General features: G+C 39.7%; 1 protein-coding gene across 1 annotated transcript; it reads left to right on the top strand.

Annotated features, from left to right (window-relative positions):
* The first annotated feature begins 52 nt into the window (after window positions 1–52).
* On the top strand, window positions 53–15,865 carry TRAM1 (translocation associated membrane protein 1). Its single transcript, XM_082479093.1, has 11 exons — window positions 53–264; window positions 3,407–3,470; window positions 4,054–4,175; window positions 4,378–4,494; window positions 5,394–5,452; window positions 5,843–5,927; window positions 9,878–9,948; window positions 10,038–10,142; window positions 10,666–10,809; window positions 11,784–11,941; window positions 14,988–15,865. The coding sequence occupies exons 1-11, from the start codon at window positions 142–144 to the stop codon at window positions 15,059–15,061; spliced, it is 1,122 nt and encodes a 373-aa protein (XP_082335219.1). The 5' UTR covers window positions 53–141; the 3' UTR covers window positions 15,062–15,865.
* Window positions 15,866–17,173: the final 1,308 nt, after the last annotated feature.

Here is a 17,173-nt window from a genome sequence, read left to right as displayed (position 1 = left end):
GGCCGGGGCGGGGTGAAGCGGAGCGGCGGCTGCCATTCCTGGGCTGCGCGGCCGCCTCCTCCTCCGCCTCTTCCTGGCCGCGGCGAGAGGAGCTGTGCTGGCAGCGGGGAGGCGGCGGCGGCGCCCAGCTCCCTGCCCGCCATGGCGATCCGCAAGAAGAGCAACAAGAACCCGCCGGTGCTGAGCCACGAGTTCATCGTGCAGAACCATGCGGACATCGTGTCCTGTATGGCCATGATCTTCCTGCTGGGGCTCATGTTCGAGGTGAGGTGGCACCGGCGCCCCCGACCCGGGGGCTTCGTCCCCGCTTCTTCCACCACCTCCCCCTCCGCCTGGGGGCCCTCGGCGCTGGGCGGGGAGGGCTCGGTGGGTCCCGGTGCACCGGGGGCGGGTGGGCGGCAGATGGCTGCAGCTTCCCCTCAGCCAGCGCGGGCGGCTGCCGGCGCACCTGCCCGGCGGCCCACGCCCTCCCCGGCCCCTCCGCCACACGGCCGGAGGAGCCAACGCGGGCGCCATCCCCGCGGCTCATCCTCGCTTGCCCGGGCCCGGCCCCTCGGGGAACGCCCTCTTCCCCATCTCGGCCCGGAGAGCCGCGGGGACGCGGCTCCCGTGTCTCCACTCGCCGCCTGTGAGGGGGAGGCCCTGTCGCGCCCCCTCCCCCCCCCCCCCCCCGCAGCCCCGCCGCCGTGAGGGGACGCGTAGCGGGGCGGCGCGCTTCCTCCCGCGGCGGCGGCGTGGGGGGGAGTTCCTGCTGGCGGCGGGGTTACGTGGCAGTCGGAGCGCGGCGGCCGGGGGAGGAGTGTGCGGCCGCGCTCCCCCCCGCGGGAGGAGGGAGGGGGGTATGGAGGGGGTTGGCGAGGCCCATCCGCGACAGGCGAGTCCCCCGCTCTTTGTGTGCGCGGCCCCGCCGGCACTACGGCTCCCGTCAGGCCGCGCGGGGAGGGGAGGCCAGCGGTGACGTGTACAAACGGCCGCCGCTCGTGGGGGGGGTGCACGGCGGGTTCCCCCTCACACCCCCCTCCACCCCACACCCCCATCCCACACACACACCCCGGCGGAGCCCGGGGCCGCGCGTCGCCTCACGGAGCTCCCGGGGCGACGAGCGGTTTGCGGAGCTGTTATCCCGCAGGGGGTCGGTGCGGGAGCCTCGGCTGGAGCCGCGGTTGCACCCCCCCCCCCAGCCCCCCTTACCCCGCCGGGTGTGACGGCGGTCGGGGGGAGCGCTCCCTTCGGCCTCTCGGGCCTGAGGGAAGGTCGGCCCCGCCAGCCATGCCGCTCGGGCCCGCTGGCAGGCCAGGCGCTCCCCTTGGGCCCCCGTGTAGGACGGGGTAATTGAAGCTCTTCCTAAATGACATGAGAAGTTAATAAACTCCGGCGGAGGGGTGCCTGGGGACAACCAAACCTTGAGCTTGGCTGCTGATCCAAAGCGTGCCGCCTTGGCACTCCTCCGTCACATTCTGAGAGAACTGAAAAGGTGGTTTACCTGTGTGACTTCCAAAATGTTCACAGTTGCGTCCCGCCAAAGTAAGGCACTTCCATTTTTGTTGGCTAAATGTTTCTGGCTTTTCAGTGTTTCAACCATTTGTTTGGGGTTTGGGGCCTTTTTGTTGTATGGATGGTTTTCAGAATAATTTTATCCAGCTGTTGATACTGCTCAGCATTAGAGGCCAGTGGAGTTAGGAAAAAAGAAAATAATTTATATGTGTATGGAAAGAAAAAGCAGGGCAGACCAAGGAGGCTGTTATGTTTGGGTTTACTATCAAAAATCACCAAGACAGTCCTTATATGGTGGTTTTCTGGGGATTGAGGTTAAAGAGATGGACTTAAACCATTAGCTTGTATGTCTACTTCTGGCTTACTGTATTTACAGTGTTACTGGTAGGGCTGGAAGTTTTGAGGGGGGATTGGATGTGCTGAAGTCTTTGTTTCTAATTTTTTTTGATCCATGATGATCCATATACCCTGTTGGCACAGATGTGGTATGGCTGAGAAGATTGCTGCACTTTTTTAAATGCTTTGATACAGGTCTTGGAAATCACCCTCTGTGGTCAATGTTGGTCTGGTAAGGTGTTTATACTGCCTTACTTGTGCAGCTGAATTAGGACTTTGTGAGTAGTTGACAGAGCCTTCAAAGGGCAGTTCAGAATTGACTAATGTTTTGAATTGTCCTCTTGAGTGCTCCCTTGATGAATAGGGAGCCCGAGGCAGCTTCACTAATACAGGCAAACTAGTTGTATTCCCTGAATTTACGTGGAGTGAACAATCCACTGTGTATTCAGGGATTCCTAGAAAATCCAGGGCTTGTTTATAAAGTGCTAGTTTTAAAAATGAATGTCTCGGTTCTTGTGAATGATAGTAAAAGTTGGTAGTAACTCAGTTGATGTCTTCAGCTATCCAACATATCCTTCCCAGATTCATAAAGGAGTTTGGGTTTGTTTTTGTTTTTGTTTTTTTTTTTTTTTTTGTTGGGAGTTTTTGGGGTTTTTTTTGTGGGTTTGTTTTTTTTTTTTTTTTTGTCAGTCTTATAAATGCAACAAAGATGCTACATTTTTACAGTGGATCAAACCATAAATATTGTAAGGCATGGCTATTCTTCCCTTTCTGTTAAGACATGTTGATTCATGTTGGGATTCAAGAAAACTGTGTTAAAGTTGAAAATTAGTTGATGCATATTGATAGGTAAGAACTTGTGCTGTTGCTTATTTATTAGGTGTTTTACAGTATCACCACCCCCCTAAACAAAAAGGCTTTAGAACATACACAAACACCCCCATTTCATTCTGCTTTTTCTTACTGTCCATTGTAAAGGAGTAGTACCACTACTGCTAAATTTCATTTCTTTTGTTTTGCACTTCTTGCCAAAGGATCCCCAGGGTCGAAAGAATGCTAATCGTATTGAGTTGGTATGCAGCTGGCCTGAAATGGTTTTCCATTCTGTATGCCTTTTCTCCTTTCCTGTCTACGTTTTCCAAATCACCCACAGATTTGTGAAAACTATACCAACCTTCAAATTTTGTCTAAAAGTAGTTTTAAATGAAGTTCATTCTCAGTAACTGCTGCATGCATCGTGGTCTAGGGTTTGCGTGATTTTGTACATGCTGTTAATGTAATAATACAGTATGGACTGAAGAAAGAAATGCAGCATGTGTTTTTGTTTTAATGTTGTAGAAAAGACTACTTGTAAGTAGTATTTTTGAAGATATTTCATTCAGGAGATTGGGTATTCTGTAAACAAACCTATAGAGATCACACGATGTGTTCTGCCTTTGGAAAGTCAGGTAAAATGGTGCGATAATGTGTGTTGATCAGAGGAGGCAAACGTGCTGGGGAAGGGCGCTAAAGCTATGGGCAGATGTGTTCAGTTTATTTCAGTGAGAACTTAGCACTTATGTTTTTTCTCTTTCAGATTACAGCAAAAGCAGCTGTCATTTTTGTTACACTTCAGTATAATGTTACCATTCCTGCCACAGGTATGTATCTTGCAGGAGGTTAGTTATGAGACAGTGTGTTCAGATGTTATTAGCATGCCATAATTTCTAGACTGGGGGTAAGTGAATGTGTCAATTTGCATAAATACTAAGCAATTTTCAAGGACTCCACTTTATTTTTAGTAAAACTCCATTTTAATTAGGTTAGGGACAGTGTTTCTGTTCTGCTGGGTTCTTCATTAGTGCTAAAACACCCTCTGACTGGTGTATATAAGTTCACAGTAATTCTTACTCTGGTTTTGCAAGTGACGATCTTTACTAGTCAATAGTGGTAGTTTAACATAATTTTATTGTCCCCCTTCAATGCGTTTGGGTAATATTCATAAGTGCTCTTACGTTTTCATGTTTATAATACATCTTTCCAGAATCAAATTGGTTTGTGATGTGATGGAGAAGATGATTGTAAACCATCTAGTGATCTAACTCATGACGGCAGTTTAATTTGACTTATGTTTGTTCAGCTGACTACAAACTACTTCTATATGAAAGGTTTCACTTTGAAAAACAAACTTATTAGTGAGTAAACTGTATTGATGCCTAACAGTTAATTCTGTTTGTCTTTTAGAAGAACAATCTGCAGAAACAATCTCTCTCTATCACTATGGCATCAAAGACTTGGCTACAATTTTCTTTTACATGCTTGTAGCAATAATCATACATGCTATAATTCAGGAGTATGTACTGGATGTAAGTACAAAATACTAATTCCTTTCATCAAGGTAATTGTCAAGTTTTAATTAGACTTTAAGACTATTAACTTAATAGTAAACTATTGCATTAAAACTTTTAACTGTTAAAACATGCATTGAAACTTTTAGATGTTCTAATGCAGTTAACAGGTAAATGTTAAGTACTACAGCATATGAATAATAATGGACTTTCATTTCAGAAAATTAACAGGAAAATGCACTTTTCAAAAACAAAGCATAGCAAGTTCAATGAGTCTGGGCAACTTAGTGCATTCTACCTTTTCTCCTGTGTTTGGGGAACAAGTATTCTTGTCTCTGTAAGTATGCTTTCTCTTCTGTTTGTATTACGAGATTTCAAAAGCTTCACTTAAGATGATGATAAATAAGTTTTTGGCTTATTTTTCTGGTTTTAGCTGGTTTTAATATTAAGCAGGGACAAGTTTAGGGATTTTGTGTAGATTGTAGTCATGACGGAGGATAAAGTCGAATAGCGTTACCATTGCTCAGTCTGAGTTAATTTGATTTACTGTCAACTGATTAAACTTTTTAGCTCTACTGTGGTACTTCATTCTCTCTAGTTTGTTTTGTGTTGGCTTGTTAGTGTAAAGTAAATGTTAAAAAAACATCATATATAGCATTTTGGCAGCCTAGGGAATGGATGTATGGGCAGACTGCTGTAGGCTTAGGTGAGCGTGTGCTTTTACATGGCATGCTCTTTACTAGTGGCTGTATGTGTATCAGCTTAGTTTCAAAGAAGAAGAGTTTTGTTCTGTGGTTTTTGTTTTCTTTTTTTTTTTCCTTAACATAATGACTCCTGAAAAAAACTTTGCTTCTCTTAATTAAGCTCAGAGCTTGTCAGCAATTTACAGGGGAAGACTTATGGCTGTAGTGATGCTGAAATAACCTCCATCTCATAAGGACAATCTTATCTTGAATGAATGCTTGGTTTGTTTGGTTGCTTTCTATTTTTCTAAGCCAATACAGCTGTCTCTCAGATTTGGGTTTGTTGTTTTTGTTTTGGTGTTTTGTGGTTTGTTTTAAAAGAAAATATATTCATCTGCAGCTTTTACCTGTGTGTGTGTAGATGTGTGCATGTTTGTATGTACACACGTGCGTATACATAAGTACACATGTGTATGTATGTTCATTCATTACTTCTGATTAGGAAGTAGCATGTTTGAGGGTTTATTGTGTTTTTTTTGTTTGTTTTTTTTAGGAGAACTATATATCAGATCCAACCTCTCTGTGGAGGGACTATCCGCACACTCTGATTCCGTAAGGCCTTTTCATTAGAGCATTGTTGGGGAGAGGAGGGAGTGTTTTAAACTTAGAGTGTGTCACATACAAACTTTGTAGACTAAATAGTCTGTACACCTATATTAAATGTTAATGTATTTTTGCTCGTATTTATGGAGAAACTTGATTCTCTGTCAATTTGTAGCATAGAGTTCTCTTTCTGTAGGCTATTATTTAAAGAATTATGTTTTTTCAGGCTTTATCTTAATTATTTTGTTTTTAAAAGATCTGACTTTTGAGTTGGCTGGCAGGCAGGATCTATATTTTTCTTTAGAGACTTTGATTAAATGTGTTCACTAGGAAGCTTCTGAAATGTTTTAAGTTCATTAATAAAAAGTAATATTCTTCAATTCTTGCTGTATTGTACAGGTTTCAAATGAAGTTTTTCTACATCTTACAGTTGGCATACTGGTTTCATGCTTTTCCAGAATTGTACTTCCAGAAAACTAAAAAAGTAAGTTCAAAATGTAAATTGAAAGAACTCCGAACAAAGCAATTCGAACAGTGGAATAGTTAATGTCTTTTGGACTTCCAGAGTAATGTGTTACCCTAGATTTCCTACCCTTTTCTTATTTGTGTTACCCAATTTTCCTGATGGAATTTTGGGTGCTCAAATGTCTGTGTGAGAAAGTAGGTTTTTTTCTTTTCAGCTAAATCCTGTATTTCTAATTGCAGTAAAATTGCTATATATCTGTTGCGTAAGTAAAAATAAAAATAACTAGTGTTTTTCATCTACTAAAAGAATTTTCCCTTGAGCAAATGAATGTGAGACTTTCTTTTCAAACTTTTTTATTTCTTGTAATGTGTAGTCTGAGTAGTCTCAATGAAATCTAGAATTGCTTCATGAATCGTGATACAGGTGAAGAATGTAAGCAGTAAATAATTTAATCCAGGGAATATTAAAATCTGGGATTTGATTTAAATACCACTGTCCTCAGCAGAAGTTCTGCTTAGTTGTGCATTGAGATTTTTTTTCAATGCTCAATTTTTAACAGCATCCTTTTCCCCCTAAGGGTTTTCTCTGTTGGGGTTCTCAAAACACTGAGTTTACTGTAGATTTTGTGTAGCACGCTTTTTGCCTCCCTGGACTGATCTAAGTAGCCTCTCTGCATGTTTTTGCTCAGGCTCCTTTTGCATATGCAGTTTCCTTTTTAAACTTTTCTGTTTTAAACTCTTCAATGTGGCTTCACCAAGGGCAGGATATGCTTGACTAATTCAGCGGCCTTCTGTGGCGGAGTGAGTGACTGCATTGGTGGATGAGTGAAGAGCTACCTGAACTTCTGTTAAGGCTTTTTGTATGGTCCCCCACAGCATTCTTACCTTTAAATTGGAGAGAGGTGGACTGTCAGATAGATAAGGAAATGGCTGGATGGCTTGTTCGCTGGATGGCTGGTCCAAAGAGTTACAGTCAGTGGCTCAATGTCCAAGTGAAACCAGAAATGAGTGGTGTTCTTCAAGGATCTGTACTGGGACCAGTGCTATTTAATGTCTTCATCAATGACATAGATAGTGGGATTGAGTGCACTCAGCAAATTTGCAGATTACACCAAGATGAGTGGTGCAGTAGATCTACTTGAGGGAAGGTATGTAATACAGAGGGATCTTAACAGGTGTGAGGAGTGGGCCCGCGTGAACCTCATGAAGTTCTATAAGGCCAAGTGCAAGGTCCTGCACCTAGGTCACAGGAATCCCCAACATCAATACGGGCCGGGTCGATGAAGGGATCAAGAGCAGCCCTGCAGAAAAGGACTTGAAAGTACTGGTGGATGAAAAGCTGGACGTGAGCTGTAAATGTGTGCTTGCAGCCCAGAAAGCCAACCATGTCCTGGGCCACATCAAAGGAAGTGTGGCCAGCAGGTTGAGGGGGGTGATTCTACCCCTCTACTCTGCTTTCGTGAGACCCCACCTGGAGTACTGAGTCCAGCTCTGGAGCCATCAACCCAACATGGACCTGTTGGAGTGGGTCCAGAGGAGGGCCACAAAAAATTAGCAGAGGGCTGGAGCATCTCTCCTATGGAGAGAGGCTTAAAGAGTTGGGGTTGTTCAGCCTGGAGACAAGACGGTTCTGGGCAGACCTTACTGTGGTCTCAATATTTGAAGGGGGCTTATAAGAAAGATGGAGAAAAACTCTTTATTGAGGCCTGTAGTGACAGGACAAGGAGCGATGATTTTAATCTGAAAGAGAGTAGATTTAGGTTAGATACAAGGAATAAATTTTTTACAATGAGGGTGGTGAGACACTGGAACAAGTTGCTCAGAGAAATTGTGGAGGCCCCATCCATGGAAGTGTTCAAAGACAGGCTGGATGAGGCTTTAAGCAACCTGGTCTAGTGAAAGATGTCGCTGCCCGTGGCAGGAGGTGTTAGACTAGATGACGTATAAAGACCTCTTCCAACTCAAACCATTCTGTGTTGTTGCTCTGTGACTGGACTGTGTCTCTACTGCCAGAGTTCTGCTTTAGTCAAGAAAATGAAACCTATGTGTTACGTAACCGTAGGTCTTTGTTCAAAAGCCTAGAAGAGGCTTGGGAAAATAGTAATGAGATGCTTTGTTTTCCTGCTGATCAGATGCAGTATAAACACTGATGTTTTGCAGATAAACTGCAGCTGGTGTTTGCATATTGTGCTAGTGATACCTCTCGAATTTGACTTCATATCCAAGTGTGGAGGTTTTTTTAACATAACTTCAAGAAAGCTGTCACAAGTGGAAGAAGTGCTGTATATCGAATAGTAGTGTTTTAGTAAAACTGCTTGGAATTTTCGCCCCTGTCTTTTGCATTAAGTTTGAAGAATGATAGTACATTTGTTCTAACAAGTTAGCAGTTGATATTTCTTTCACCACAGTTTAACCTCTGCCATCTTGGCTTCTCTCAGGTCTAGCTGTCTGTACTGCTGATGTGGGCAAGAAAAGAAGTTCTTAACTTGGCGTTCTGTATGGCAATGTATACCTCTGCCTACGTTATCCCAGTAGGCCTTCAGCCTATGACAGTTTGTCTAAGCAGGCAGCATGGGCTATATAAATGTTACCTCCGTTCTCAATATAAAGTGTAAGGGCTCATCCTGGTAGTCCTTGGAGAAACTGAGCATTTGTGCTGACTATTCTCTAATTTGTTTGAAAGAACTCATTTCTTGTTTTCTTTTAGAGTAGGTCGAGAGGAGAGTCCAGAGGAGGGACACAAAAACTGCGAGAGGGCTGGAACGCCTCTCCTATGAAGACAAGATGAGAGTTGGGGTTGTTCAGCCTGGAGAAGAGAAGGTTCCAGGGAGACCTTATAGCGGCCCTCCAGTACCTAAAGGGGGCCTACAGAAGAGCTGGGGAGGAATGCTTTATCAGGGAGTGTAGCGATAGGACAAAGGGTAATGGTTTTAGACTGAAAGAGGGTAGATTTAGATTAGATATTAGGAAGAAATTTTTCACTGTGAGGGTGGTGAGACACTGGAACAGGTTGCCCAGAGAAGTTGTGGATGCCCCATCCCTGGAAGTGTTCAAGGCCAGGCTGGATGGGTCTTTGGGCAACCTGGTCTAGTGGGAGGTGTCCCTGCCTCTAGCAGGGGGGTTGGAACTAGAAGGTCCCTTCCAACTCTAACCAGTCTATGATTCTACGACAAAGCTGAAGCCCCTTGCTTGAAGTTTAGGGAATCTTTCCAAAAAGTAGGAGTTTCTTAAGCACAACTGAATATATTCTGCATACCACTTCAGGACAGATTTTTTTTTTTTATTGTCATCTCATGATTTTTCTGTTCACAGACGGCACCTTCTACTTTGCATGTGCTGTGCGTCTAATTCATGTCTCTTCCTCTTTATTATTTCATCTCTATGAAGTGTTAAATTGCATGGGGCTGGCTAAAACCTAATTTGAAGTGTGACCATGTAGCTTCGCATGACTGGTTAGTAATATTATTCTCTGTATTTGCCAGCAACAGTGTCCCAGAATCTTGGATGATCTTGAATTTTTGAAATAGATGTCACACTTGGAAAACTTTTCATTTTGGTTCATAGACTTACTTTATTTCTGTAGCAATCTGACAGAATCTACATAAAACTGTAGGAAGTTATCTGATGATACAGTAATGCACATCAAATAAGTATTGTAATAGCTAGTACAAATTCACGGTAGTCATATCAGATAAAACTGGATCCTTTTAAAAAGCATCTTTTTGATGTTTGGTGCATTTTTCTCACAATGGCATATGTCTACGATATTATTAGTAAGTAAACAATAAGTTATGTGTGGAATTAGATGATCTAGGTTGAGTAATTCAGTGCCAGAACAGGCCACGTTAAGGTAGCTTATAAACCATGAAGAATTTCCAAGACTAGGTAATGCTTTGTAATAATATGTATCATTGTACTATAACATATAACATTGTGTGTAATACATAATGACTTTTTTCTTCCTAATAGGAAGATATCTTTCGCCAGATTGTCTACATTGGACTTTATCTCTTCCATATTGCTGGAGCCTATCTCCTGAAGTAAGTCAATTGTAGACTTTTGCTGGCTTCTTTCTCTGTCTTAAACATCTAACAAAACGTCTGAATGTTTGTTTTATTTGTTTTTATAGTCTGACCCATCTTGGACTTGTTCTTCTGGTATTGCATTACTTCGTTGAATTTCTTTTCCATATATCCCGTCTTTTCTACTTCAGTGATGAAAGATACCAGAAAGGGTAAGTAGTCTTCATCTTTTAAATTCATGTCATTCCTGTCTCAAAGCCGTGTGCATTTAACTAACCAGAAACCAAAATTGCAAAAAAGTTCAATGTTTCCTTAGAGGCCATGGTTCTGCAGACTAGTTCTAGTATTTATTTCTCTAAAACAACCAAGTTTTTTACCTTATTCACCTATTTATGTAAATGTTAGTAGCAGTATAAAATGAAATAAAATCTTACACTATGTATTAATATTTTAAAAAAAAGTTTTGTAGAGGAAAGGGGCAGCATAATGCAGCCAGTTCTATAGATACTTTGTAACAAAAAAAAAAAAAAATTGTGAGGCAGGGCTTCTCTTACTTTTTGTCTTATCTGAGTACTAGAAATACAAGACTAGTTTAGGATGAGTGCAAAATAATGCATTTAGGCAAATGCTTACATTTCAAACAAATGCACATGGTAAAGAGTAAATATTTGTGTTGTTAGTACTTGTATCGTGAACAGAAAATTAATTTAGTTTTTGTGGTGTTTTTCTTTGTAGATTTTCACTCTGGGCAGTGCTTTTTGTTTTGGGAAGGCTTCTCACCTTGATTCTCTCAGTCCTCACTTTTGGCTTTGGATTGGCAAGAGCAGAAGATCAGCAGCTGAATTTCAGTACTGGAAACTTTAATATCCTGGCTGTTAGGTACAGTAAACTTGGAACACTTCCTAAGCATGAGCTGTAAACCTGTGTTACCATACCATTTATATTGTGTATTTATTAATGCTAGTAATTCTGAATGGTTAGGTGTTTTCATGCAACCAAGGGGATCAATAGGAGTACCTTCTGTAACACACTTGTAAGGCACAGTGAAATGACTTGAAGAATTTACAGTCTACAGCTGAGAAATCTGTAACAGGTTACTGTATTTTTTTTGTCAGAAAAATAATTAAAGGGAATATCAAATTACAGAGATTACTTTCAAATGTTTTAGAGTTAGTGAATTGAATTCTAGATATAATTGCAGTGACTTTGTAGAGGTCAGGCCGTTTTGCCCAGAGCATCTTAGGTCCTGGTTGAAGATTCCTACCTCTTTCTCTGCCTTTGTCATATCTCCTATTGCTGCTGTGTGATTCAGAATGTTCAGCCAGCCACCTGGCCTTTTTGATGAATTAAATCCAGAAAAGGAAGTTATTAAAACACTGACAATGTCAGCATTACCGTACAGAATTGATACTCAGAACTGCAAGACTCTCTTTAACCATTTTCAGCTGTTACTACTTGGTATCTTGAGACTAATACTGAGAAAGGAGAAAGCAGGAAAGAAATCTAGTGTTTTCCAGTTTTGATGGAGGAGCAGAGACTTCACTGTCACTGTGTATCTAATTTTGTTCAGCTGTGCTATGCCTGCTTGCTTATGTGGGCTAACTCTTACTTGGCTTAGAAGATGGATGTTACTAGGAGGGGGGAGGGAGAAGTCGCACCAAAAAAACCCAAACCATAAACTTTTACGAATTCATATTATCTAGAAGGAATCATTTTAATGTGTTAGAGGAACCTGAGTAAAAAGGCAGTCTGTGACACACACAAAACTATCTGAGGTGGTGTTTTACTTTCCTTTCCTCTTTGGATGATGGGATAAACTTACTGATAAACCTTTACCTGTGTTTTGTTTCTAGAATCAGTGTGCTGGCCTCCATCTGCATGACTCAAGCATTTATGATGTGGAAGTTCATTAATTTCCAGCTTCGGAGATGGAGAGAGCATTCTTCTCAGCCTCAGTCAGTGAAAAAGAAGTTTGTAACAGCTAAAGGGAAGACCTCCAGAAAAGAAAGAGGTTTGTATTTTCAGTTATCCTGTTGCCTTTACTTCTCAAAAACAACTTCAGGCAATGGAGAACCTTTTTTAAATATAATTGCTAAAGAAACATTTTGTGTTTCACTTCCAAGGAGATGACTCAGTTACAGAAACAGTATTGTTGAATATTGTTGTGTTGGGGTGTTTTTTAATTAAAAAAAAGTTCACTATAAATTGTTTGGTTTTTCTCTTTTAATTGACTGAATGAAGGAATTGCCATTTCTTTAGCTAATGAAACAGGAGGTTTTTATTATGTCTGATTTTATTACTTGAGCAAATTGTGCCATGCTTAACGTATTGGTCCCTTTTCAAGGGAATAGACATGTTTTAAGATCTGTTCTTGTTATCAATGACTTCTAAATTTTTCTTGCAATTCATTTCAAGCTTGTTTTACATTACCACTAAACTCTGAGGTTTTAGGGCAAGGAGATCATTTGATGATCCAGTAAATAAGCTCATATTGAACTGTTTTTACTAAAAGTAGAATTTTGATATTTCTTTTAAGGGAAGGTAATAACTACTTATTCCTCCACCTGTGTAGAAGCATTTGGAAGTGAACTAATGACTACAGGTTTGACTTCTTGATTATGCCATACCCTTTCTGTGGAAGCAGCATGAAAGATGAACAGAGTGCTTTATCCTCCAAGGAAAATTATGTGCTCACTTAAAAAAAAAAATTGCCACACTTCAGTATTTCTGTTGTATCAACAGTTAAACTTCTGCTAGCTTGAATAACTTCTGCACTTTTTGAAACTGATTGAGTCATTTCAAAAGATTATTTCAACGTGATCCTTTGCTACCAATCATGTAATGCCAACCTGTTCCACTTTTTCCTACACTGAACGTAACGTGTGAAGAGCATTTGCACTGAGAACTGAGATTTATGGTCAGAGATCAGTTCAGAGAGATTTTTTTTCAAGATTCTTTTCTATTAAAATAATGTGCTTTAGAGTATTTCTGTGCTCCTTTTTGATGACTTTTAATAATCTCAACTTGGCTTTTATGTGGTGTTAGGGTTTTCTGTTTCCATCAGTAAATCCAGTAGGACTTTTTTTTTTTTAATTGAGTGAAGGTAGTTTCCTATGTAAGTGTCCTTCTTAATCATGTTCATTGTGTCTTACTTTGTTTTTTGTGCAATTAATGACAAATATTTTTAAAGCATAACCTTAAATGGCATTTTAATTAGTCAAAAATGTAGTAGCTTTTTAAAATCCCTTGAACTATTTAGTTCGTGTAATTTGGTGAATTTGCTAGTTTTCACCCAACTTCAATGGAGACTTTCAAGTGGTAAATGAATAGTGAAAAAGGCAGTTAATTGGAATTGTGGTTATATTCACAAAATAATTGAGCTATGCCATCTTAAAGACTGGGGAATTTTTCAGCTTATTTTAAATGGGAAGAAAAGAACTTTAAAATGGGAGAGGTTAGTGTTGTTTCAGATTCTTCTGTTCTGAAGATTCCTGTGATGTTATCTGTTCACAACACTTGCACAGGATGCATCAAGACTGTGTATTTGAACTGTTTAAAACAGTTTTTTTTGTGTGTGTGTGTACATGGTTGGGTGGACTCTTGGGAGCCAGGGTACAATAAAATGTGTTGCTTTTAGACTATGCCAAAAGCAAGAAATGACAGTAGAAAAATCCTATTGGTGATGTAGGTGGGGTACCCAGGCACATGCTGATTCTTGTTCTTTGTTTTACTTACACGTGTTTTGACTTAACTGTTTAAGAAAATAGGATTTCAGTTAGTTGGCTTGGATCTAGCTCATTGTCTGTAAGCTTCTTGATTTAAGAGTAACACAAACTTTTTGAAAAGTATCCAAAGACTACCTTATGTTGGCTTAAAATGGTGCTAGTGTTTACAACCAAATATGTTGGATAGAATTTGGTTGTTCCTATGTGATTAATTGGGCCTGTGTCTGGTTTTACCCTCGCGTATATTTCTGATTTTATTATTTTCTTGTAGTTGCCTGTTTGCATAAATGGGAGCGTTTGGGGTAGTGAGGGAGAGAGGGAGATCAACAGTTGTTCTTGTGGATTGGCCACACTCTGTGGTGATCTGCAACATATCTGCAGATAGGAAACATTAGTTTAACCAGTTATTGGTATGAAAAAATGTAATGCTTGAAGTCAGAATGGTACTGTAAGTCGGAGCAGAGATGTTAAGCAGCAAGCATTATAGCTTGCTGTGCACTCTGCTCTTCACTCTGTTTTATAAATCTGATTAATGTCAGGCAATATCTCTGCTTCCTTGGGTTGTGGTGGCGCTGAATGAAGGGGATTCTTTTAATTCACAGTGGTATCATGTTGCTTCATTTCACTATAAGCTGTGTGCATTATAAATCCATAGATTGTGGATCATTGTTCTACGGTGTAGAAACTGCTAGAAATAGTGTTTTACTTCTGTCCATCTTATCTATGTAAATATCTTCATCAGAACAAATGAATTATATATGTTAAAGTATATATTTAAAAATTGTGTGCGTGTGTTTATAAACATTTCCTGTATATACGAAAAGCTTGTAAAAGTAAGCGGAGTGTAATTTTGGCAAGAATTAAATAGGTGGGATAAACAAAAAAAAAAAAAAAAAAAAAAAACCCAAACAAACAAAAAAAAACCCCAAACAAACAAAAAAATGTATACCAGGGTATTATGTATATACTGTGTGTCTCCAGAATTTCACAGGACAGTCTCTCTAAAGGTTGAGTATTTTACTTTTTAAGAGATTATCTTCTAAAATATTATAGCTGGCCTTGATTTTCAGTGTAGATACGTATAATGCACACATTTCAGTGTCTGGCCAATGTCAGGAAACCGGACTTTATCATGATAAACTTTAAATTTTGCACTTAAAAAAAAAAAAAAAACTTCACTATACCATTGCATTATGAATTACAGTGATGAGGTTTAACAAAGAAGATATATCAGAAAAGAAGTTAAAAAACTGTTTGTATAGGACCTACAAAAATGTAATAAAATATTAAGCATCTCATTGTATTTGAAAAATGTGTTCTTCTTTTTTCTAGAAAATGGAATAAATGGAACAGTGACCTCAAATGGAGCAGACTCGCCTCGTAGCAGGAAGGATAAATCATCGTAAAACTGGGTTTTGTTAAGTTAATTGACTAATGTCCCCAAAGAATCTGCTTTTTACATGGATGGCCCTTCAGCACTAGAGGTGTTATGGATTAAAGAAAATACAATTCATGTTTTTTGATTATTGCTGTTGTTTTGAGAAACTTTTTTTAAAAGCCATTTTGACTAAGGAAAAAGGTTTATCTGTCTTCAAATACTTGGGGGGGGATACAACACTTTTTAAATAACATTGACACTTTTTTAAACATTTATTGTGATGAAATAACTTCACTTAATGAGGATCACTGTTGCAATGTATTATTTCCTTTCAGTTTTTGTAATCTTGGTGATATATACTGTTCTACCAACTTCACTTTTTCCAAGTTCTTCAAGAAGTACTGCAAAATTGAAGTAAAAAACTTAGTATGCATTTTCAGACACTCTGGCTTTTCAGTTAATTACCTTGATTCAAATTTACAGTTCAAATTTGGATTCCAAGACCACACCAATAAACCTCTTTATTTTGTAGTTATTAGCCACACAATGTCTAAGAATTGCCCCATATCATTAAAACAAAACTGAACTAATTGGAAATGTTGCAGAGTCTTATTGTTTGTTGGTTAGAAATCTCTTACAAGGAACAAAACCCCTTTTTGAGATATAGCTTTAGCACTTGAAAATTAGAAGGGAGCGTGTATGGTCATAGAAAGAGTTATTTGAGTAGCACTGTTAACTCCTGTCTGTGCTTTTAAAGTGTATGTATCTTGGAGAATTAGTGTGTGTTGGACCTTCTTTGAAAACTTGTCTGTCTGATTTTAGAGGGTGGAGGTTCTTGCAGTGTGTTGTTGTAATTGTTTTAGGAGGCATTTAATGCTCCATGAAGAGGGAATTTGTTAGATTAATGGATCAAGTTGAGAAACATTCCTTTATTCTAACTGCTTTGCTTTGTTTCACTTCTGTTAGGAAATAGTTTGATTTCTCCTATATATATTTTTATGAAAAAAATATTTAAAAGCTACAACTTCTTAAAATTGATTTATTGTGCCCTTTGCTACAACTGGAAAAATCTTAATTTAAGATTTTTTCCATTATCTGTCTTTCATAATTGTATTAAATGTGAAGCTTTGTCCAGTTAATTTTCCAGTTTAATATGCAGTTAGTGTTTCCTCTGTACCCTTTTGTAATGGGTATAATTCAACCCATTTCACTTGAGACAATGAGTTAGAGATTTAATTCAGTCTTAAGAAGAAGTTGTTAAATTAGTCTTTCAAGTTAAGCCAAGTATTGGACTGCTTATTGATTGAGAGGAGTAATTATGAGCAATCAAGCTGATAAATAAAATAGTTTTAATTAAAACTGTTATTATAGTTGAGTTTATACCCAACAAAATAATAAATCTGCATTCTGTGTCTTCTACAGTTTGGTTGCTTAGTATGCAGAATAAACGTTTCTAGCACAAAATCTTGACTACAAGTAACTATCAATTCTTCAATTGTTTAGTGCTATTTAGACTCATTGCAGTATAATTTATTATACGTTTCAGCTAATTTTAGTCACAGTTCCTGAGTACTTGCTTCACAGCTCCTGAAGTGGGCTTGACAGACTTGGACTTTCTTAACTTGAGTACTCTGGGGCAGCATGCCCTGTAATATGCCCAGTCTGCTTCAGTGGAATTACCTATACCATATCTTGATTTGAAGAAATAAAACTCAAGCAGTGAAACTGTGATTCTGTGTGATCGGACTGTGAAACTGGAAAATTGGAACTCGGAAATTTTGAGGGAATTGCATACATTAAATACTCGCTGCACAACATCATGTTTCATGTCTGTTGTTTCTAAAAAGACCTTCATAGATTCTTTGTGCCTTGCTCTCAAGTTGTACCTTAAGCCAAAGGGGGCAAAATTTAAAGTTTATAGCCTGGTACTTTGACTCTAAATCAGTTTCCTTGTAATATCTGGTTGTCCTGGGCCTGTCAAAATCATAAAGGGTGGAGGAACAAATTGTGAAGGGAGCGTTTAAGGTACTTCTTGAGATCTTCAAGACTTATTGGAGTCTGAGGGTTGTAATAGTTGTTTCCCTAAGGCAAACTGTTTCTTGTAAACCTTATTCTTTGCCACAGTAGTCTGGAAGTGAAC

This window comes from Vanellus vanellus (genome assembly GCF_965231255.1).
Source record: "Vanellus vanellus genome assembly, chromosome: 2".
Lineage (NCBI taxonomy): Eukaryota > Metazoa > Chordata > Aves > Charadriiformes > Charadriidae > Vanellus > Vanellus vanellus.
This window is presented reverse-complemented; position numbering and strand designations above follow the sequence as displayed.